This window comes from Saccoglossus kowalevskii, chromosome 11 (genome assembly GCF_978046115.1).
Source record: "Saccoglossus kowalevskii chromosome 11, keSacKowa6.1, whole genome shotgun sequence".
NCBI lineage: Eukaryota > Metazoa > Hemichordata > Enteropneusta > Harrimaniidae > Saccoglossus > Saccoglossus kowalevskii.
Window position 1 is genome coordinate 13,814,131 of NC_140651.1, and position 22,471 is coordinate 13,836,601.

Consider the following 22,471-nt stretch of genomic DNA (forward strand, 5'->3'; position numbering starts at 1 on the left):
CGCCGCAGGAGCATGGGCTGGTATCGGTCTTCCCAATTTTAAAAATTGTGAGGGAACTACAGGAAAGTTAGTTTTTGTCTGTGACCTCATTAACATATCAGCTGATTGCGGGCAAATTCAAAATGGCGGAACGGACCGGGTGATACGAAGTGTTTGATCCCCAGACGACACTTTTAAAACCAAAATATTTCGCTAAAATGCTTTAACCTTGAAACGCCCGAAGAAGCCAGTGGTCGGGAGGGCGTATAAAGATGGAACAAGAAGATTCGCCCTTTTCAAAACCATGTTCTGAGGCCATTGACAGCGAACGCGGAAGTTTAACTGAACAAAGCAGCCGAGAGTTGGGGCCGGATACAGGGGATTTAGCGCTTGAATCGGACGAACTAGTTGTTGCTGATGAAAGTATTTCTTCGGACTTGAAGGAAAATATTTTAACGGTACACACCTCAAACAAATGCAGACGATCGTTGTCTAACTTAGGGTATCCCTTAAGCCCATCGAAACAAGAAAATACACAAAACGTGTGGAACTCCAAAGAAGAGGCCACATTGTTTTCACCTGAACTGACAGAAAAACGTGTTTCGCCGATTGGTCGCCGCGCATCGTTGAAGAGATCAGCGTCATCCCCGGCTAAAGACGAACGGTTTTATCCAAGACTAACGATAGACTCAAAAGAAAATTCTATTATGCATTCATCACCTCATCAATTTAAACTTGGATCACTATCAGTTTGCTATCTGTACAGCGAGGAGTACATTCGACTTTGTAACAAATTGCCGAAAATACCAAACAGAGTAAGACATAATGTCCTATTTTTACAATCTAAGTTCCTGTTAATAAGAATGGTATGGGCATCTGCTCCTGTTGTGTCCCTGTATAATGTAAACAAAAACATGTGTTTTCCATTATTCAGTCACAGTTAACACATGGCAGTACTCCCATGGTGCATCTCATTTTTTGTCAGAACAACTTCCTGTTGTGAAAGAGGTATTTATACTGTAAACTGATTAATTTTTGCTACTACGAAATTTCAGGATTTTTTTTTTTTTTTTTGCATTCGCAAAAACAAAATTCTGCAAAAATCACTTGCTCCCCATTTCATAGACCCCCCCCCCAAATGTTCATTGCTACAAAATTTCATGATTTTTTGCTGACTCTTGGAAATTATTTTCTCGCGGAATTACAGCCGTTCTGAGAATTATTCGGACAGTCAGTTAGTTAGCAAGATGACTTGCAACTTTGCCCAATCTAGTTTATCAAACCATTATAATCAAGTTTTCCGTTCGTGTATCTCTGACGTACTCTCCCACCTCGGTATGAAATCTGGGTTTGATACATAATGCACCAGTAATGTAAAAACAACTTTTAGTTTGTCTCAAAACTGTCGCGAAACTGCAGTGCGTCCAATGCTAAGAAACTTTACTTTGAGCCTACCTGCCAATACCTGGGGTTACTCAACACTCAGGATTTGTTTTTGTAAATTGTGCTATGTCTGGTGGACTCAGATGGTTATAACAGTTTAAAATAACATTTTGAATGCATATACAACATATTACCTGTTAATGTATGGTAACCAACACGTGTTGTTTTGAAAAAAACAGCGTTTTACCCGCATCTAGCAAGATAATGGAATGATCCAAATTGTGGGCGTGCCAATACAACTGCGTCATCAAGTCTAGATTGGACAGAGACACAAGTGTTTTGCAAAGTTGCAACATATATTGCTAAATGACTGTCCGAATAATTCTCAGAACGGCTGTAAAGCGATTTACAGAACCTTCATTGTTCATGTTTCGATACGAGTTTTCATGGGAGTGACCACAAACTATATACACAGTGCCAGTTACCAAGCAGTGACTGTTCAGATTTTCTGTAAACAAACTGTATTTTACATGTGCATGGTTACCCGAATATGATACAGCATGATCTCTGAAGATGTTTGCTAGCTATCTTTAGATTTTAATTTCAATGTATTTTGTCATACAAGACTGCATTTTTGATACACTTGTCTCTCTTTTTGGATTGATTAAATGAAGAGCAGGTTAACCTTGATACCCTGGTGCCATTTCACACGCTATGCTACGGTATCTCCAGTAAAGTTTAGTATTGCTGGTTAGATTTCAGTCATTAACCATGTTGGGGAAAACATACAACTGCCAACCATTGGTCAGAAAATTATAGACTGCTAATTCTTGTATATGTATGCGTAAGGTACACTCACCAAATCAGCTGACTCAGCCAATCAATAGTGACTGACCATATATCCTCGGGGACGGAGCTACGTCACAAGACGTTCCATGTTGCTACGACGCGCACCACTGTACATGCATGTCTATGGGCTCTGTGCACGCTGCTGTGGAACGCCGGTCGAGCCGGTGAAAATTCGAGAAAACAACACAAACTCAACTTTGAAGTAATCCTGAACAACCAAATATATATATATGTTACACACGTAGGGCTAATCTTGTTACACTGTTCAGAGGAGTCTCAACAATCATCCTAAAGTACCGTTTTCAGCGAGTTTTTGGCCTTTGTTTTCACCGCCGCGGGTTGCCAGGCGGTGAAAATGCCCGGATGTCCGCCCTCGAGGATAGACATGTTCTAAGCTCAAATTCATGACTCTAGTGGTGACAGTGACAGTGGATCTATTATTTTAGTTATGTTTGCTTTAGCTATTTCACCATATTTTTTGGAAATAAATCAAAATGTGGAACCTTTAAACAGACTGTTGCATGCTGACCAGAAACAAATATGTATATACATGTATATATATTTTAGGCTTTTTTTGAGTCGAAAATTTTGTACCAGTGGAGTGTCAGCGACTTTCACAAAATTTTCTCTTTTCCAATACCATCACGTCATGAACATTTCTGGCTCCAAAAATTGAAGCGAGGGAATCGTCACCTATGTATGCTTCAGGTGGCCATAGCGTGTGATTGTTTACAAACAAGCATCTACCCATGAGCCTTTGCGTTCTTAGCGTGTGTTGTTATCATCGCTTGGGACTCAATTTTTGTGTGTGCACAGGTGATGACCCTCTCGCTTTAAGCAGTTTAAAAGTACTGACAAGTGGTATTATAAATTGAATATTTCCCTTCAAAAACTCACATTTGAACAACTTGATCAATGTGTCATTGAGATTGAGAAATTACCCTTTTGGTAATTTTTAATATAACATTAATAGGATGTGTTTAATAATTAAATTATTTAAAGGAACTTTGGTGCAAGAAATTAATAGCATTTTTTAATATGACGTTATATGTATGACGTTTATTACTAGGCTAGCATGGTACACAGTTTGTTAGAAGCGTATGGACTACTGGATCCGATAACAGTGTTACGGTGTAGAAAAGCAACTCAGCATGAGCTTACCTCCTTCCACACAACCGACTACATTGAATATTTACAGAAAATCAATGATGAAGATGACAGTGAAAAAGTCGATGAAATGTCTCAGGAATACGGAATGGGTGAGACTGAATGTATTTAAAATATGCATTATTTCATTAAGGTGCAACCTGGAAAAAACAAGTTAAAAATTATTTATTTATTATACATGTAGGTGTACTGTCTGGCAGTGGATACAACATGTATATCGTATTGACGACTGTCTGTCTGTGCGCCTGTAGGAAGTCGTACAATGTAACTTGAAAACTTGCAGGCTGATTCCTTGAAACTTGCTGTTAGTCATGCTCTTGCACTTTTAGTACAAACACAGTTGTACTAAATTGTACTGAATTCTCTCTTTCACCGAAAAATAGCAAAAATAAATACCAAGTGAAAATAAAGTATTGTAGAGTAAACAACATCATAAATACTATATTAACAATCAGTTGTAATTGGGTTGTGACATTCACAAACTTTGGGGAAATAATTAAGTTTTAACTGACCAAGCTATTTTTCATTTCTAAGGTTATGATTGTCCATCTATGCCTGGTGTATATGACTTAGTAGGCTGTGTTGCTGGTGCCACCATACAAGCTGCCCAATGTTTACTAGATGGAACAACTGATGTAGCTATTAATTGGTTTGGGGGATGGCATCATGCAAAAAGGTATGATTGAAATGGTTACCAACTTAGTGTTATCACTAGGAATTAAAAAGGTAGGGCAGAATGGTTCATTTTAGTAAGCATGAGACAATTACCCATACATGTAAAACCTGAAACGAGAAATGAAGTACATTTGTTTTATTGTGGAGATAGTGTTCTGAAATGTATGTTAATAACTGTTTTAATTAAAATAACTCAAATTCAAGATTACATGTAAATGTCATGTTCGTTATACTTTCATTGAATTACGATTTCATACATGTACTATTAGGATGACAAAAATGAAAACAAAAAATCTTGGTCACCAGATTTTCTGAGATACAAGAGTCCCAAATGTCATGGAAAATGATCAAAATTGGCATTGTAGTTTCTATGATGAAATCTCAAAATATTGCTCAGAGACATGGGAAAAAATAATCATATAATATGAAAAAAATAATGAACAAATGATTTTGTTTCCAGGGTCTGAAGTTTTCCATTACATGTACCGGTACATTCGTTGCGAGGTCCTCTCCTGTCATGCATTACATACATGTGCAGTGACATGCTCAGTAAAGCAAAACTAGAATTGAGTTCAAACTGCCTTACCTGCCTTATATCAAATGTTTAATAATACAAAAACAAGGTTGTTATATTTTATTTTCATTCTTTATATATAATTTGTCACATTTTTCTTAGACTATTTGTCTCATGAGAGTGAAAAACCTGGAACAAAAATATAAACCATGAGGTAAATGTCTTGTGTCTCTGGTGAGAATCTCAGGCCTTACAAGGTTATATGAAACTTGTAATTTCTTAAGATGAGTATTAAACTATGAAAAGACTTTTCAGTCAATCACACTGAGAGTGGCTTTGTAAGCTGATGGACTACCAAAATCTGTCAATATTGTCTGCATAAAATAGCATGAGATGCTTGAAACAGGACTGTGATCTGTCACAGCTTTTAATTTGAAAATGAGCATAGATAATGCTAGGTCATCTTTTGTTAATTTGTTATTTTGTGAAACAGCTGTAATTGTCCTAGCTTGAGTGCATTCATTCATTTCACTCATGTTGATTTAATTCTATGTCGTCATATGTCATCTTATATCCAAGTTATCAGTATATGTACTGTATGTTACATCTATTCGACTACTGTAAAAATATTTGAGGCCGTAGCTTTAATAGAGACATTGTTTCATGTTGAAATTGACAAGTTTTGTAGTTTTGTATTGTAGTATACAGTACCGTAAAATGCAAATGCATACAAATCTATTTGTAGATATTATTTATTGTGCAGTATGTTATACAGCAGTGTGAAATTACGTTTGTGTACAAGTTTGTCTGTGTGTAAAAATCCAAAAGTGCGCTTATAATCGCAACAAATTTGCAACCAAGTGTAATGCATCTCATTAGCATAACATTATCCCTTCTGGCCTTTGTTTTTTGAAAAATTTTCCCACTGTTACTGAAGTGAATGCTCCAATTAAAGCCGCACCAAGACTTCACGCATCTGAATTCGTCCATTGAAAAAATGAATTTTAATTAAAGCCGCAGCCTCAATTAGGAATTTTACGGTACTAAATGATTTCGTTAACCCATATTTCTGGCAAAAATATTTTTTTTTTACTTTGACAATTTTAATTGTCAGGGGATTTCATAATATGAGATTGACTTGAGTTATGCAGATTTTCCTGGTCACTGAAACAATCTATTTTTAAAATGTTATTTGTAATTCCTCTGCCTTGGTTCTTTAGCAATTATGTGTATTAAGTTGGAAAGCTGGACTTGCCAAAGATTCATGACTTCCTGAAATTTTAAACTTTGCATTGCAAACCTGTCATTTTCTGTGAGCCTTGCACTGTGACAGTCAGTTTATATTCAATGGTAGTGGTTGTAAAATTGCATGCAAACAGATAATTTATATTACATGCGTAAGTTGCATGGGACCCATGTCAAACATGACGCGATGTATTGACCATAACATTCTAATAAAGTCATTCATGCATTATTTCTCCTGCTCAAACTCAAACAGCTGCTCATTCATTCACTCACTATTTGTAATAAAAAGCAAAAAAAATCCATTGACTTTCCGGTATTTCTATCGGTGGTACAATTCTAATGATACTGAAATAACAGTTGTGTTACTTGACTTTTCAGAGACGAGGCTGCTGGTTTTTGTTATGTGAATGATGTTGTACTTGGTATACTTAAACTGAAAGAAAAGTTTAATAGAATAATGTATATAGACATAGATCTTCACCACGGAGATGGTAAGTCACTTACTACACTCTTACAGAGTTTTCATGAAAAAAAAACGACCAAATTTTATTATACCTCACTGATAGTACTGATTCATGTAGTAATAAACATTATTATTTTGCCATCAAGGTAACTTACATCATAATAGTGAAGTTCGTACAAATCTGTAGTGGCGTTCACGTTAGAGATCTCGGCACATGCCGAGACTCTGGACTGAGACGGCACATGTCGAAAAGTATATGTGAACAGTTGGGACCGAGTTGGCTCATGCCGGAAAAAAATCGATCTCGGTCAAAAGAGAAGCGGGACCGAAACTCGGCACGTCCCGAGATTTGCTGCCTGAACGCTCGGTACGAGCCGAAACATATCTGATTCATCCTGGTATGACAAGACGATGTAGGGATGTGCAGCTATATATAGTCTGATGCTGTAGTAATGAATTAAATGTGCAGAACCTTGTCGGCGACACATTTATGTGCTGCTTTAACCATTTTTTATTGCAATGCTACATGGACAAGAAAAAATAATTGTTTTTCGAATCTTTTTTGCCGTTCATGTGCACGATGACTCATAATAAATGTCATAACCGCAAATGGATATAATTTCAATATAGCAATTTTTATTATTATTATCATATGCGTATCGTTTTCATGTTTGAGTCAAATAATGGATCAAAGAATGAGGGCGTGATTTTGGCACGAGTCGAGTGGGTTCCACATAGGTCCCAACTAATACGTGAACGCAACTGCTGTAATCCCTCTGCAAACACAAAGGATTAAAAAAATTCAATACTTGCCGAGATCCCTTAACGTGAACGTAGCAAATATCACTATGCTGAGTACAAACAAAAATAGCAGCCATGATAAATTAAAGTGTGAGTGTAAAACAAACACTTTTGTAAACTGCTCTATGATTGGTCAGCAAAATTTGCTGGATAGAGGTCTCGTTGAACAAGATTTATATGGGCATTGAATCAGATGTAGGTCGGCCATCAAAATGACAAAATCTTAAAACCATGTAAAAGCAATAAAATACTGTTAATTCAAACAAAATCAATAATAGTTACTACCTTATACTAAAATATATTTGGATATTTAGAGTACTAACAAATTCCAACTTATGATCCGGTTAGACTTAAAATACACCACGAATATTCACTTTTGAGATATAATTTATAATGCCTTTGGTTCATTATTTGCTGAGGGACGGCCACTTAGGTATGTGATCTGTAACTTGCAGCAAATGAACCTTAAAAATGTTAGGTAATCAAACAAAAATGACGTACTAAAGTCCAAAAAGTACCTTCAAGGTCTGCATTTTTTCGTAGCATCAAAACGATTTACTCCCTTGCTTATTGTGACACCCTCAAATCAACTGATTTCCATTCACCTCAAGAGTCAAAATGGTGTGTGCCTCCATTTAACGCCACGGCTCGAAAAAGTTTTTTTTGCTTGACGTGTTCATTTGCCTACCATAACATTTCAGTGGCTGTCACAGTCGTATTCTGAGTCTTACCGATAACATTTTGGTTCAAATTCACATACCTATTGCCGAAAAAACTCAAATTTTCAACTAAAGCTAATTTGCATAACAATGTTTTTGCCCTTGGTTGCCATATTGGACAGCGCATACAACTAGGGAAATTCATTCGCATTAAATTGCGTTTGCCGTGATAGGTACAAATGTATTTGCACTAAAGTACGTTCAAGATCTGCACTTTCTCATAGCATAAACACGGTTTTTACCATCGATTACTAAAATCAAAATATAATTGAGGTATCTATCGCCGCGGTAAGTAGTTTCGATCTTTTTTCACTCAAAAGGCAATGGCGATAAGACTAGATTCTCAAGGACGCAGGTCGTTTGGATCGGATGATTTCTTTTGTTTCCAATTCGTTGTACGCCTAGAAACATGGCAACGTTGTTTTTGGTGAATATATAATGTTCTGTTCCAATAAAGGATTTCGATATGCATATAACAAGTTCTTACTGAAACATTTCCTGTACACTCTGAAATTTGACAATGCCACTAGCCCAAGATGGACTTTCTGTTCAACACGTTGAATGTTCGCGTCACTGTATGTAAAAATACAGTTGCATAAATTATGAAGATTGATGATTTGATTGCTGACCAGGATAGCTGCATTTAGTGTTCTTTTCCATGCAATATATCGTACTCGATCGCTTTAGCGTCCATGCCCAGGCAAATACCCACCCCCCACTTTTGTGTAATTTTTGACTCCCGTGTGCGAAGCACAAAAGGGAGTCTTTGCAGTTACCCTGTCTGTATGTATGTCACTTTTTTTGTTCCATCGTTATCTCAAAAACCACTAATCAAATTTTGGTGAAACTTGGTAAATAGATGCTCTGGGATAATTCGCAGAGTTGATTAGGTTTTGGTAAAAATCTATGAATATTAATTACTTAATTTGCATGATAATTAGCTGATTTTTAGCTGTTCTATGACTGTTCCGCTGATTTTTGAAGAACCACTCATTGGATTTCAATGAAACTTGGCACATGGATGCTCTGAACTAATGCGCAGATTTGATTAGCTTTGGGTAAAAATCTGTTAATATTATTAATTACCTAATTTACATAATGATTAATCAATTTTCGGCTTTTTCACTGATATCTCAAGTACTAATCATAACATTTCAATAAAACTTGGTACATAGATGTCATATGATACTGCACAGACCTGATAGTTTTTAGGGTAATATCAGTACATATCAATTACCTAATTTGCATAATTAATTAATTTTCAGCTTTTGATATTTCGAGTAGTAATGATCACATTTCAATGAAACTTGGTACATAGTTACTTGAGGACTATGCAGAGACCTAATTAGTTTTTGGGTAACTATTTGTGCATATTAATCACCTTATTAGCATAATTAGTTAATTTTCAACTTTTCACCTGATATCTCAAGTACTAATCATCACATTTCAATGAGACTTGTGACATAGATTTTCTAGGACTATGCAGAGACCTGATTAATTTTTGGATAAATAATTGTGCCTATTAATTACCTAATTTGCATAATTAGTTATTTTTTTGCTGTTCTATGGCTGTTGCACTGATGTCTAAAAACCACTCTGGATTTCAATGAAACTTTTAAAGAGTACTCATCACATTTTAAAGAACCTAGGACTATACCCCATATTAGTTTTTGGTAAATATTTATGCTTCTTAATTAACATAATTAATTAATACTGATATCTCAAGTATTGATCATCACATTTGAATAAAACTTACATAAATGCTCAAGGACAATAGACAGCCTGATTAATTTTGGGTTAAAATCTGTTCATATTAATTCTCTAATTATCATAATAATTAATATTTTCTTGGTTCTAATCACATTTCAATGAAACTTGGTACATTGTGCAGACCTTATTAGTTTTACTGTTCATATTAGTTACCTTATTTGCACAATTAGTTTTCCACGTTTCCTTCAACATCTCAAGTTCAAGTAATTTTAATTAATTTTTAATGTGTCTCCAATACTCTCAGCACACGGGAGTTCTTTCTAAGCTTTCTTTGATTATATTTGGGGTCACATTCGGCAAAGCCCCTTCAAAATGCAACTAATTTAAAACTTGGTCTTGCGTAAAGAATTCTTGGTAATCGTTTTTATATGATACAGCGTGGATATCGACCCCTGTGAATATGTTGTGAATGTGTAGACCACGGTAACCATGCGTAAACTGTGCTTTGACAATGACCTGTTAATACAAGTAAAATGCGGTAAATATTTCATGCCATATTCAGTTTACCTCTCAAAAACCATGTCGTTTATTTGCTGAAATCAATTCCAACAGATCGTACTTCGACATCGGTAATTCACTTCCGCATTGCGTTACCGGAAAGTCTTCGTGAATTTTTGAAGATTTGCGTTGGTACAATACCGCATTCTGATTGGTTAATAACCAACTTGACCCATTAGGTCAATGGACGCTGCTGCAGTTCAAATCTGCAAATGCGTCATGGCGGTAAGTGATTTTCATCGAGAGTTTGCGTACGATCCAACACCTTCGTCAGTGGAGATAATGATGAGAATTTTGACTAAGATTGTGTTCCAACAGATTCTAATGTTTTTAATTTCGTAAATTCTGGTGGTACGTACCGGTAATTAATATTGTAATAAAATGTGCATATTTTTTGTAATCATTTCTGTTTCTTCATTGTGAAAATCAATGATGACGCAACTAATTTCGTAATTTGATTTTCCCTCATTGACGTAATCTGTCACATGATGAATCAAAATTTACATTTGCACTCTTTATCGAGGGGGTGCTCGGGTAAGTGCCCACCCCTAAAAAATCAGGATTTTCTGAGTTGAGGTCCCTGGGCGCTAACGCGGTCGAGTACGGTAAAATCATATCGATGCTGTGGGTGGCGAAGGGTGACAGATTGTGCTCTCAAGGCACGGGCAACTGACATTTCCTGACTTTTTTTTTACTATTCTGATGTGTTCTGGGCTGTATAACAGTCAGACTGGCTGGTTGGCGATCCACTCCGCTCAAAAACAGGCAACATGTTTTGGCCGTTTCCATGGTGTGATATAAACGTGAAGCTAACGTCTGTTTATAACTAATGGGCCTGTTTCCAAAGTTTGCAAAAGCCATTCAGTCTTTAGAAGTCACTTAGTTTATTACTACCGGTAGAACGTATTCTGCTGTTACATTTATTATTTCCAACTGTTTTGCGATAGTATTTTCCAGAATGAAGGCAGCATTTACAGTTCATTCAAAGTTCAAAGTTGCGTTGGGAATACGTTGATACAGTGTAACAATGTCGGCGCCGGTGATCTCTGACCAGTGCGCAACGTAGCCAAAATAATAAGCATGATCATTTCAGCACTCCTATTACAAAACTGGTAGGAGGTAATACATTTGGGGCGAAAGTATTCAAAAATCAGTTTTTGGATGTTGCAATGGCAGTGATGGGCCAGGATTTTTTTCCAATTAGTGACAGTACGACCTACCTGTGAAGTATGAACAAAATTAGAGTTAAGGTCGTTGCTGGTGAAAAGTTACCCCAACTTTGGGGTCAAATTTCTCGGTAATGAAAAAAGATATCAAAAATTCAAATTGTAACTTTCTGCCCTCACTCAAGCTTAGTAGAATGAGCTATGTCTGAAGTGTTTTATTCTAAATTTGTAGGAAGAGATACATTTGGTGCGAAGCTATCCAAAAATCAGTTTTGGGGCTGTTGCTATGGCAACGGTGAAGCAAAAAAAAAATTCAGATTTTTCCTTTAAACTATGGTGAAGGTGTAACCTACCTGCCAAGTTTGAGCGAAATCGGCCAAGCCAAAAAAATCACAGAAGGAATAATACGTGAAAACACTGGAAATCACAGACACACAAAATGACAAACGTGATTATAAGGGCAATCGCCAATAATTAATATTTCATTTTTGTTAGTGTATCTTTAATTTTATTTATTAAAATATGTACACATTATATCTAATTAGGGTGGGAATTGCAAAGCCAATTTATAAAATTATAAGCAAATATTTTCGTAATTAACACTAACCGTGAAATACGCCCTTAAGAAGTGTTACTGACAGAATATTTTATATTGCAATTTCTTTCAATTTAATTTAATAATGTATATATATATATAGTGTAGATACAATAGTCGATTATTCCAAAACAAAAGTGCTCAATACAAAGTATATGTAGAGCGGGTGAATACGGTGAAAGAGGAATTAATACACAACTACATGAATATTGAAACTCGACAGCACTGTTTCGTAAGGTACAAGTACCTCATTCATCAGGAGCTTTATGTTTAATCATTCACTGCACCAAAGAGAATACATTATAAGCTTCGCAAATTAACATATTAATTGAAATTTAATCGAAAGTTTAATTGTTACATATTAAAGCTTTTGATCTGTGTCGGCATAATGACACAAGTTCATTTCTTTTGTTTAATGTGGAGTGGTGGGGTCTAAAAATTATGATGAATTTTTCTTTCAAACATAAAATACATCGTTTGCTGGAGCTATTATACGGGCTACCGCGAGCTAGAATTTTCCATTGTATTTTATATTCAATAACTTTTTCTTTGAGTGACCAGACGTGTTTACTTAGTTCTGTCGCATTTCTGGAGGCCTGATTGCGAAATGAGGCCGTGTGGTTTCTATATCTTGTTTTGAACTCATTACCAGTAAGTCCGACGTACGTTTCACTGGTGTGTTTGTCTAAACGCGTAACTTCCGCTTGGTATACGACGCCGGACTGCACTTCCCGTCTAGTGGACATGTTGTTTTTTTCTGGCAATTACACAACTTGTTGGCTTTCGTTTCGTCAGTGGTAGTGTTATTTTCAGTCGTGAGTTGGTGTTTGTTTTTCTTGTTGATGGTATCTTTGATGTTGTTCATACAGCTATAGCTGACTTTGTAATTCTGTTAAATATTTTCTTGAGGTTGTTGCCGGTAGGAAAGCACTTGTCGATTAGATCCAGGAATCGCTTTCCTATACTGTTACGGACGCTGCAGCTATATGGTGGGTTGAACCAAAGGACGTTGCTACGTGGCCGTTTTTTTTACCCTTCTCTGTGGGGGGGCTCAAACTTTAGTTGGTGTTTGTAGCCGTTTTCACGTAGAGCTCTTTGGCAGGGTGGTGCCGCGATGTCAAACATCTTCTTATCTGACGATATTGCAGGAAGACGCTTGTTAATCCCGGCCAGGATATTTTTTGTGATGGCGGGTGGGTGATTACTCTCCTTGTGTACATATACCAAGTTGGCATTAGGCTTTATGAAGGGACTGTACGAACTTTCAATGAGGTTTAGCGTGACATCAAGGAAGTTTACGATTTTCTTGTTTGCTTCGATCGTGATCTTTAGGCCGTTGTTTTTAAACATGCGACAGATAGCTTTATTGATTTTTTTCAGTCTCTTTGGGTGAGGCGTCTAAGGCGACTAAGCCATCATCTCGGTATAGACCGATGTGAACTTTCTTTTTTAACTGTGCTTTGAGCTGTGAAAGCAGGAAGCAGCCCACAAGTAAGTTCACAGGTCTCTGCGCCGTCGAAACTTCCCATTGCAACATCAAACGTGTTGGAGCCCTCTTTTGCCATGGCGATTGATTATGGATCAACAATGTTTGTTTGGCGTGAGTGATTATGTTTATTTCTTCATCCGGGATATTATCATAAGCCGAGGCAAAACGTATCGTTTTGCTTAATAGATCCTCGCTTATGGATGGGTAGAATTCCACAACGTCAAAACAAATAAAGTTATAGTGTGCCTTATTGTCGATGTCGAACCATTTTATCACGGAGGACGTATTTTTCCACTGGTGGATATCAGTAGCTTTGATGATTTTCTTGTTAATTTTATCCAGGATTTGTTTGCTTATCTTCCCTATTTCAGATTTGGTTGGATTGATTAGTCTGCACGATGGGTTATTTGCGAAGTTCGGTTTGTGATCTTTTAGGGTTATGTAAGCCTCCTTCTTCGCGAAGCTTATAATGTATGCTCTTTGGTGCAGTGAATGATTAAACATAAAGCTTCTGATGAATGAGGTACTTGTACCTTTTGAAACAGTGCTGTCGAGTATTCATGTACATGTAGTTGTGTATTAATTCCTCTATCACCGTATATATATATATATGTATATATATATATATATATATATATATACACATTTATATATATATACATTTCTTTATTTCATTGTTGAGTCTGAGTTATATATTTGTTACGTACTATAATTTCTCTATATTGGAAAACGGTTATGGGGATTACTGTAAAGGGGGTAATTATTCACTGGGTTTTAATTTAGCTTATTTCGCTGACTGGAAAAATGCGCTAAATTAAAACCCAGTGAATATGTACAATTTAGCATGGAACACATTATCAAAATGATAAAACCGTGAATTTAAAACCTACTGAATATGCCTGAAATGGTAAATCAGTGAAATTTAAACCCAGTGAAAATTAGTCATTTTACAGTATTAATTTTATTAAAAAATATTCAGCTATCCTTTGCAATAAGATCATAATGATAATGTTTCTTGGTTTTTGAAACTATGGGCATTATCAGAGCATGGATCTTATTTTGGAACTCCAGCCAGAGCAACTGCAGAAATCATAAGGGCAAATTAATAGCTTCTAAGGATGGTATTCCCAGAATAGCGCAAGTTGTTAAAGAAACATAAAACTTTAATTCTCAACAAGGATGAAAGGACCAGTTACTGCGACAAAGCCCTACTCCCTGCGAGACCCACCCAATATGAAACCCATTTACTGCGAAGGCCACTTACCGCGAAGCTACTAGTAGTTTAATAAAAAAAAACTTTACCCCTGCATGAGCTGGTTCGTATTGTGACTGAGTGAATTATTGCTTGACATATCAACTCTTGTTCTTTGCAGGTGTGGAAAATGCATTTTCATTCACTTCAAAAGTAATGACTGTGTCACTTCACAAATATGCACCAGGATTTTTTCCAAGTAAGTCCAAATTAATCAGAGATTATAATATTGTCCAAAGCTGTCATCTTTATATTTTAAGGACTATTACTTCTTGTATCATTTCTGAACTATGCTTGAGCAATTTTGTTCAAAGTTGGTACAAAGACAGAATATGCACATTAACTGTACTGGGAATAAACATTTATAAACAGGTACATGTAGTTTATTGGCAAACAAATAAAATAACCCTACCTGTCTACCTAGTATTTTATTAGTTCGAAACCCGGCATTTTTTTCTTTGGCCTCATAAATAGAATAGAAGACAGTCAAGCTTACTGGAATCTGTTATCGAGAATGTTTAGTTTTGATATTTTTCTTTTATTTGAAATAAACCTATATGCTTCTTTGTGCTTTCAACAACATCCTCTAAAAAAGAAACTTGACTGTTTTCTTTCTGAATTCTCAGTAGATCATTAATAATAATACTTTATTCAAATCCTTATAACAAGTATACTTAATCATAGACTATAAATTACTGCTGTGTTTATGTGGATGACCTTCTCAGCCTCACTGTTTTTATGCAAATGTATCTCCAGTTTATGATATACATTGTACCTTAACAATTGTGTGACCTGCTTACTCTGCATTATATAACAATTCTAAACTGCTATAAGGTCTTTTTTTGAAGTAAGTAAGGAATTATGCTGCATGAAAATTTACAAGAATTGTTTGCATAGTTTTATAAGAAAATTTCTTTTGAGGTTTGCTTTTAATGAAAGTTTTGTGATTTTTGCTGACTTGACACTTAAATTTGACAAACTAAAGCAAATTTGTACAAAGACACTTACTTTGCAGTGGCGGAATACTTTTATGGTGTGACTTGTGGCTTACTTGATACCTTTTTATTTCCACAACTCAAAAATTATTTGTGATGGAGTGCAGGTATTTCAGCTATTTGAATGTACTTCAATGTGTGGCGTTTTATTGTCGTTTCACACTTACTGATTTTATGTGTGTCTATATTTGCCATGCTCTTCCTTTGTACAACGCAACACAACACAGTTAGCACAAACGCACTAAAAAAACTGTGCTCCTTTTCTGCATTTGTTGGATTTGCGATATTGCAAACGTTTGTTGTATTTTAAATATATCGAGCAAGTTGACAACTATGAAACCATAAATATATAAAAATTAATTTTTCAATTATCCTGACATTAATATTTATGATTACATTAATGTTTTTTTTAAATGTGTATTCAACAACAAGTAGAGTTGTTGTTGATTTCCATGTGGATTATATTTCCAACTTTTTTTCCTCATGATAGGTACTGGTAATCAGAATGACATCGGTATTGGTAGAGGTAAATTTTACACTGTCAATGTACCACTGTATGATGGTATACAGGATGTACAATATAACAGTGTCTTTAACAGGTATACATACTTGGTTCAATTTATCTCTTTCAAAACCACCTATTAGAGCGAGAACATTTAAAAAGTATATTCTTGAAAAAAAAGAGACAGGGGGAAAATGATGAATTATTATTAGTAAAAATTTCACTGGATTTAACATGGAGTTTCAATTTTATGTGCAATTATGCTAACAACATGTAACAGCTTTGAAGATTCTGGTTTTACCTGTGCAAGTGTTTGCTATGATTTTATCAAACTAAGACCTATCAGGGGTTGTCTCTATTTAGCAGTACATGAAACTGAACACGATGTCTTAAATTCTTAGTTCATTCTATATCATTTGCACCTGGGTACTTAAAGGGCGGTAGTCGTCACACCAAGCATGCACGAGATATACGAGTCTCAAATAAACAAAGATGGCAACTTTGACTGTTGCGCAGATCAATGAGTACAAACTGAGACATTACCAAGCTTTAATTAAGTATTTTTTTCGGTGATTGGAAGGTATTGAAGGAGTCACCTGCGGTGATTAGTGCAAGTCGCACCCAGGTCGAACCTCATACTTGTGATTCCAATTAGAAGAGCTCATTGGACTGTGGGAAAATCATTGTTTATCAACACAAATGTCACACATGCATGTTGCAATGACCACTGCCCTTTAACGTTATCTGCAGTACATGAAGCTGAACATGTCTTAAATCCTTAGTACATTTTATTAGTCCCCGTTTGGACGCAGTCTGTAAACGGGGACTTATGTTTTGACCTCTGTGTGTCCGTCCGTGCGTGCATGCATGCGTCTGTGCCTGCGTCCGGACCTGTATCTTAGAAATGCCTGGACCAATCACAATCAAACTTCACACATACATCGTACATGATATTTTACATATGCACGTCAATTTGTTTCACAATCTGATTCAAGATGGCCGAATGGCGGCCATTTTTGTGCTAAACAATCCTAAAAATTAACCATTTCTCGGCTGTTTACAGATGGATTTTGTTCAAACTGGGTATATACATTAGACATTATGGGACCTTGATGCAAATAATTTTGTTTTTCAGATAAGATTCAAAATGGCCGACTGGCGGTCATTTTGTATTAATGAAAGTGGTTCTCGTGCCATATCTCTGACTTGCTTTCACTGATTATGTTCAAATTTTAAATATTCATTATGCTTCATGTCATAGATAGACAGATATATTGGTTTGACGATCCTATTCAAAATGGCCAAATGGTGGCTTTTTTGTGCTAAACAATCATCAAATATCAAGCATTTCTGGCATTTATGGATGGATTTCGTTCAAACTTGGTACATATATTAGACATTACAGGTTCCTGATGCACATCATTTATTTTTCAGATCGGATTCAAAATGGCTGTCTGGCGGCCATTTTGTTTTAATGAATGGGCTTTTAGACCCTTATATCCGACTTGTTTTGACTGATAATATTTTCAAATTTGAAATATTCATTATACATCATGTCATAGATAAACAGATATATTGGTTTGACTATCCTATTCAAAATGGTCGAATGGTGGTCATTTTTGTGCTAAAAAATCATCAAATATCAAGCATTTATGGGTGGATTTCGTTCAAACTTGGTACAAACATTAGACATTACGTGTTCCTGATGCTCGTCATTTTATTTTTCAGATTGGATTCAAAATGGCTGACTGGCGGCCATTTTGTTTTTATGATTGGGCTTCTAGAGCCATATCTCTTAAATGCTTTGACTTATTGTATTTAAATTTTATATATTCGTTATACATCATGTTATATATATACATGTATTCAAAATGGCTGATTTTGAATGCTGTTCCAGAGCAATATCTCTCAATATGGACAAGTACTTGTTTGACGATCAGATACAAATGTCAATCAATCATTTTGATGTTAAAAAATCATATTCCTGACATGGTTATATTCCAGCTATATTACTATAAAGAAAACTATATATCTTAAATTTGATAAATAACGGGGACTGTGCCATGCATGGCTTGTTTCATTTATACTAGGGTACTTAACGAGGCAAAGCGCTGCTACAATCCTGAGGTAATTGTACTGCAGTGTGGCGTTGATACCATCAGTGGAGATCCCATGTGTTCTTTTAACCTAACACCGCATGGTATTGGTAAATGCCTTAAAACCACACTGGATTGGAAACTACCTATGTTGGTGCTTGGAGGAGGTGAGATAAATGCATGTAAAAACTTCAAAAAAATGCAGCGTTATTGTCTCCGCCATATTGTTTCAAGCACCCAAACAACAACATTGCTAGCCAAGTATGCTGACTGGCTTGCTGCTATACACGTCTTGAGTCAAACCAATCTCAACAGGAGACCTCAAACTATTAGTGAGGGACTTGGACGTGTTGAATATAAATGAAAAATGTATTTTTGTCTTTCAATTTATTTCATCTAATGGTATAAATTGCTGTATGACAAAATGGCCAAAACAAACTAAACAAAATGTAAGAACTGACACAGTCTGAGATGCAGGACAAATTCGCTGATATATCTATTGCAAGGCACGACACTGGTAATGTGTACTTTTAGCAGAGCAGCACACCCTTGTAAATATAGTATGATCTAACAAGTTCTAATCACGTAACAATCTCCAGGCATGCATAGTAAAACAGGTGGCAACTTAGCTGGCAATGTTGCTGTTTTGGTGACAGTAATAACATTTGTTAAATTCTGCTCAGCTTACTAAATGACTACTGTAAAATGACTACTGTAAAATCTGTATTAGAAGCCGTGACTTCTATTAAAATGGTACAATGCAACAGAGGAGATGCAGCTTCTAATTAGAGCATCTACACATATGAGAAATGGTTCCAAATTGTTTAAAAAGAATGGGTGCAACTTCTATTTGGGATGCGGCTTCTAATACAGATTTTACAGTAATTTTCATTGGGTTAAAATTTCGCTGATTTAGCATTTCAGGGATAGTGGGTTTTAAATTCAGTTTTATCATCTAGATAATGTGTTCTGTGCTAAATTTTACATATTCACTGGGTTTTAATTTAGCGCATTTTCCAGTCAGCGAAATGAGCAAAATTAAAACCCAGTGAATAATTAACCCGTTTACAGTACTAGTATATGGTTGTTGTGAATCAAATTTAACATGTGGCATGACACATAGTTTTATTTAGAATTTCTGGACAATGGTGCCAATGATTCCATAGTCCAATTATAAGGATTGAGAAGCACCTGTTTTATGTATAATTATGTAATGATTATATTGTATTTTAGGTGGCTACAACATACCGCACACTGCACGTTGCTGGGCATACTTAACGTCTATTGTACTAGGACAAGAAATACCATCTGAAATACCAGAACACGAGGTAAGACTCTTATCTACCTCAAAATGTCAATCCTTTTTTAGTCTATTTCCTTGTCTAGTGTCTGCATAACAATTTTTGGAAACTGTTGAGCAGATTGCTTCAGTAATGATAACCGTTTCAGATCAAAATGTTCATATAGTTTTATTCTCTATTTTAAGAGAGGCTGCATGCATTGATTTGCACTTGTCTGGTTTGTAGTATGATGTAGTAAAACCTGTCTAAACCCAATCCTGTGTCAACTAGTGCAATTCACCTTGTCATCCTGCTTGGTCATATTGTTTATAATTAAACTACTTGTGATGTGGAGAAAAAACAAACATTTGTTTTTTGCCAACGAATGTTAAATTTTTTGGTACTGGTGAGATAATAAATGAATGACATCATAGCAATAATTTGTTTTGAATTGTCAATGCCACATGTATTATTATTTGTACAAAATTGATACAGTTCTACTGTAATTCTACTTTAAAAACCTGTACAAACTGAACACTATGTTTCAATCAATGGGAAATGGAGTTGGCACTGTAGACCAAACAATTTTCTCTTTTAAAATATTTGTTGTGTCAGATATGTTTCACTGTATACCAGTATAGCATATAAACGTATCAATATTCTGCTTTCCAGTACTTTACAGAGTATGGACCAGATTATCAGTTGGAAATCGAACCAAGTCTAAGAAAGAATCACAACAGTGATGAATACATCAGTAACATTCTGACAACAATCTCAGGTAAATTGAACTAACGTGTAGTATATACAGCCAAGGATCGAGCAATATTGCCATTCCATGTACATTGCAAGTATGGAAACACATGAAATGTACCTGGTCAGCATTCCTACAAACAGTTATGTAGCAACCTGGCACATGTACATGACGAGTGTTCCTACAGTCAACACAAAAATGAAATAGTCGTGCGTCTTCTGTTTTATGTTCTTCCAAGATTCTTATCTACTGAGCATGTGTATAATGCATTATGGGTTAAAATCATAAAAAAACTTAAATTAAATTGTAACAATAACAATCATGCTCATATCGGTGAACCAAGTTTTTAGATTTAGTGAACGAAAGACTAATAAAATGACAATTTTGCGCAGATTTTAGAATTGTGATGAACCCACAATTTCTATCTTCTAAAAACCATGAACAAAATTGCGTTCATCCTCAACCATTGAAGTGAATCTTCAATACAGGAAATAGTGTACCCATATACTGTGGTCAGTTGACTCAATCCTCTGCCTGAATTTCTTGATGCCCTTCAAAATAATCCAAAGATTCCTTATATACATGTAATTTCAATCAGCCTACAGTTCAGATATTTATAAAGCAGTGCTCACAATTCTGAGATCATTGCCTGGATACTCCACCGAAATGCCAGAAATATTTCAAATATTTCTTTCACATTGTTGATCAGTCTAAGGAATTTCTAGAAATGTTGAAATTGAGTATCTTAAAAATACTAGAGTTCAAGCCTTGCAGTATAGTACAAGATACAATAATTCATTGGTATTTGTTTTCACTATCTACAGGAAATCTACAGAAAATCCCTTCTCCCACTTCATGATTTGGGTGCAATAACATTGGTTTTCAACACCAGCTGTGCTTTGTCTACAATCCTGCCACCAAGCATTACAAGTGAACTGTGACAGAGTATAAAGACGATGAACTTATACAACCACCATGCTATGAGCTTCGAGCTTTCCAGTTGGCATTCACGTTCAAGTTGTTTGATGCATATTATTCAGAAACGATTGGTTGTTTGAATTAACTGTTGCTGGATTCAGATTGAGGGATTTGTGCGAGAAGAGTTTTTTAATCTCACTTAAAAAGGATTAGTTTTAATCTCCATTTCTATGACAAAATGTCTACAAGAACTTCCACCACTAGAGTGTGCTGGTTATGAAATGAATTCATGTTGCACTTCACCTGTCATGCAATACTGTATTGTTCTTCCTTCCTATGTGGCTAAAGTCTGTGGAGGTTTAAAGGAAAAATATATTGCCAAATATATTTACGTACATATTATTTATTCAGTTGTTCTTGTAGTACCTGGAGGACAACCATCTGTGCGAAGTTCAGTTCAAAACTAGTGTGATTTAACTCGCGCGAGACCCAGAACAAAGGTAGCTTGACTGAAAGCGTTTTTACTGATTTTTAAAAATATTTTCAAAGCATTACTAGAATTTTTTGAACTACTTTTGAGCAGTGGAAGACATGAGATTTCATCAACCATATTGCAGCTACAGTTCTTGAAACAATACAATATACAGTTGATTGGTAATAAGCGGGCTCGATATTCAGTATTGTGAGGACGCCCACTTTTGAGGCAGAACTTCGCAGTAAAAATTTGATTTTACCAAGACATTCAGCACTCAAAGCCATGTAATAACAAGCATATATGTTTTCCTGTTGTGAAAAAAAAATGTAGATCAATGATCAATTCCAATGCCTTTCAATGTAGTCCATGTGCCAACTTATTCTTGATACTGAAAGATGTGATTTTAACTGCAATAAATGGATTGAGTTTTAGCTGTCACTGCCAGCAAACACTCGTTTCTAGTAGGTGTGTGTGCGTGTTTAGTCTGTAATCATCAGATTCACACTTTTTAAATTGGGGACTTGATTTGGGGTGCATTCGTTCTGAGCTATTAGTATATCCTATAAGATTACGGATGACCTTGATTTTTTAAAACCATATATCTCAACAGATACCAGTAATTGCCACAACTATCAAAATACAGTTGTTGGTTTTCCAGAATGTGGACATGGTGTACCGGTATTTAAATAGGCAACAATAAAATCTCAAGATTATCTATACTCATTTGTGCATACAAATATTGAGTGATACGACAAAACTAATGTAAATCCAAAACTTAATTCCAATGTAGGAGATGACAAAAGTGACTGCTTCAATGTTTTGAAACTTGGTAGGAAGGCAATGACACATCCTTGAAATGACAGTTGTTTAAGTCAAATATTTACTATAT

The 22,471-nt window shown here is 35.6% G+C and overlaps 1 protein-coding gene across 1 annotated transcript; it reads left to right on the top strand.

Annotated features, from left to right (window-relative positions):
* The first annotated feature begins 108 nt into the window (after positions 1-108).
* Positions 109-22,031, top strand: LOC100373017 (histone deacetylase 8-like). The gene is made up of 10 exons (XM_002733768.4): positions 109-794; positions 3,281-3,470; positions 3,913-4,054; positions 6,191-6,303; positions 14,687-14,764; positions 16,051-16,159; positions 18,153-18,325; positions 19,392-19,486; positions 20,111-20,216; positions 21,014-22,031. Exons 1-10 carry the CDS (start codon positions 252-254, stop codon positions 21,046-21,048), a joined length of 1,584 nt encoding a protein of 527 aa, XP_002733814.4. The 5' UTR covers positions 109-251; the 3' UTR covers positions 21,049-22,031.
* The last annotated feature ends 440 nt before the right edge of the window (positions 22,032-22,471 follow it).

What these genes read in the sequence shown, in the direction of transcription:
- LOC100373017 (XM_002733768.4), top strand. Translation starts at nt 252, where the DNA reads ATGGAACAAGAAGATTCGCCCTTTTCAAAACCATGTTCTGAGGCCATT. An exon ending in TGCCGAAAATACCAAACAGA is followed by an intron (nt 795 to 3,280) that starts GTAAGACATAAT and finishes GTTTATTACTAG; the next exon opens with GCTAGCATGGTACACAGTTT. An exon ending in GTCTCAGGAATACGGAATGG is followed by an intron (nt 3,471 to 3,912) that starts GTGAGACTGAAT and finishes TTCATTTCTAAG; the next exon opens with GTTATGATTGTCCATCTATG.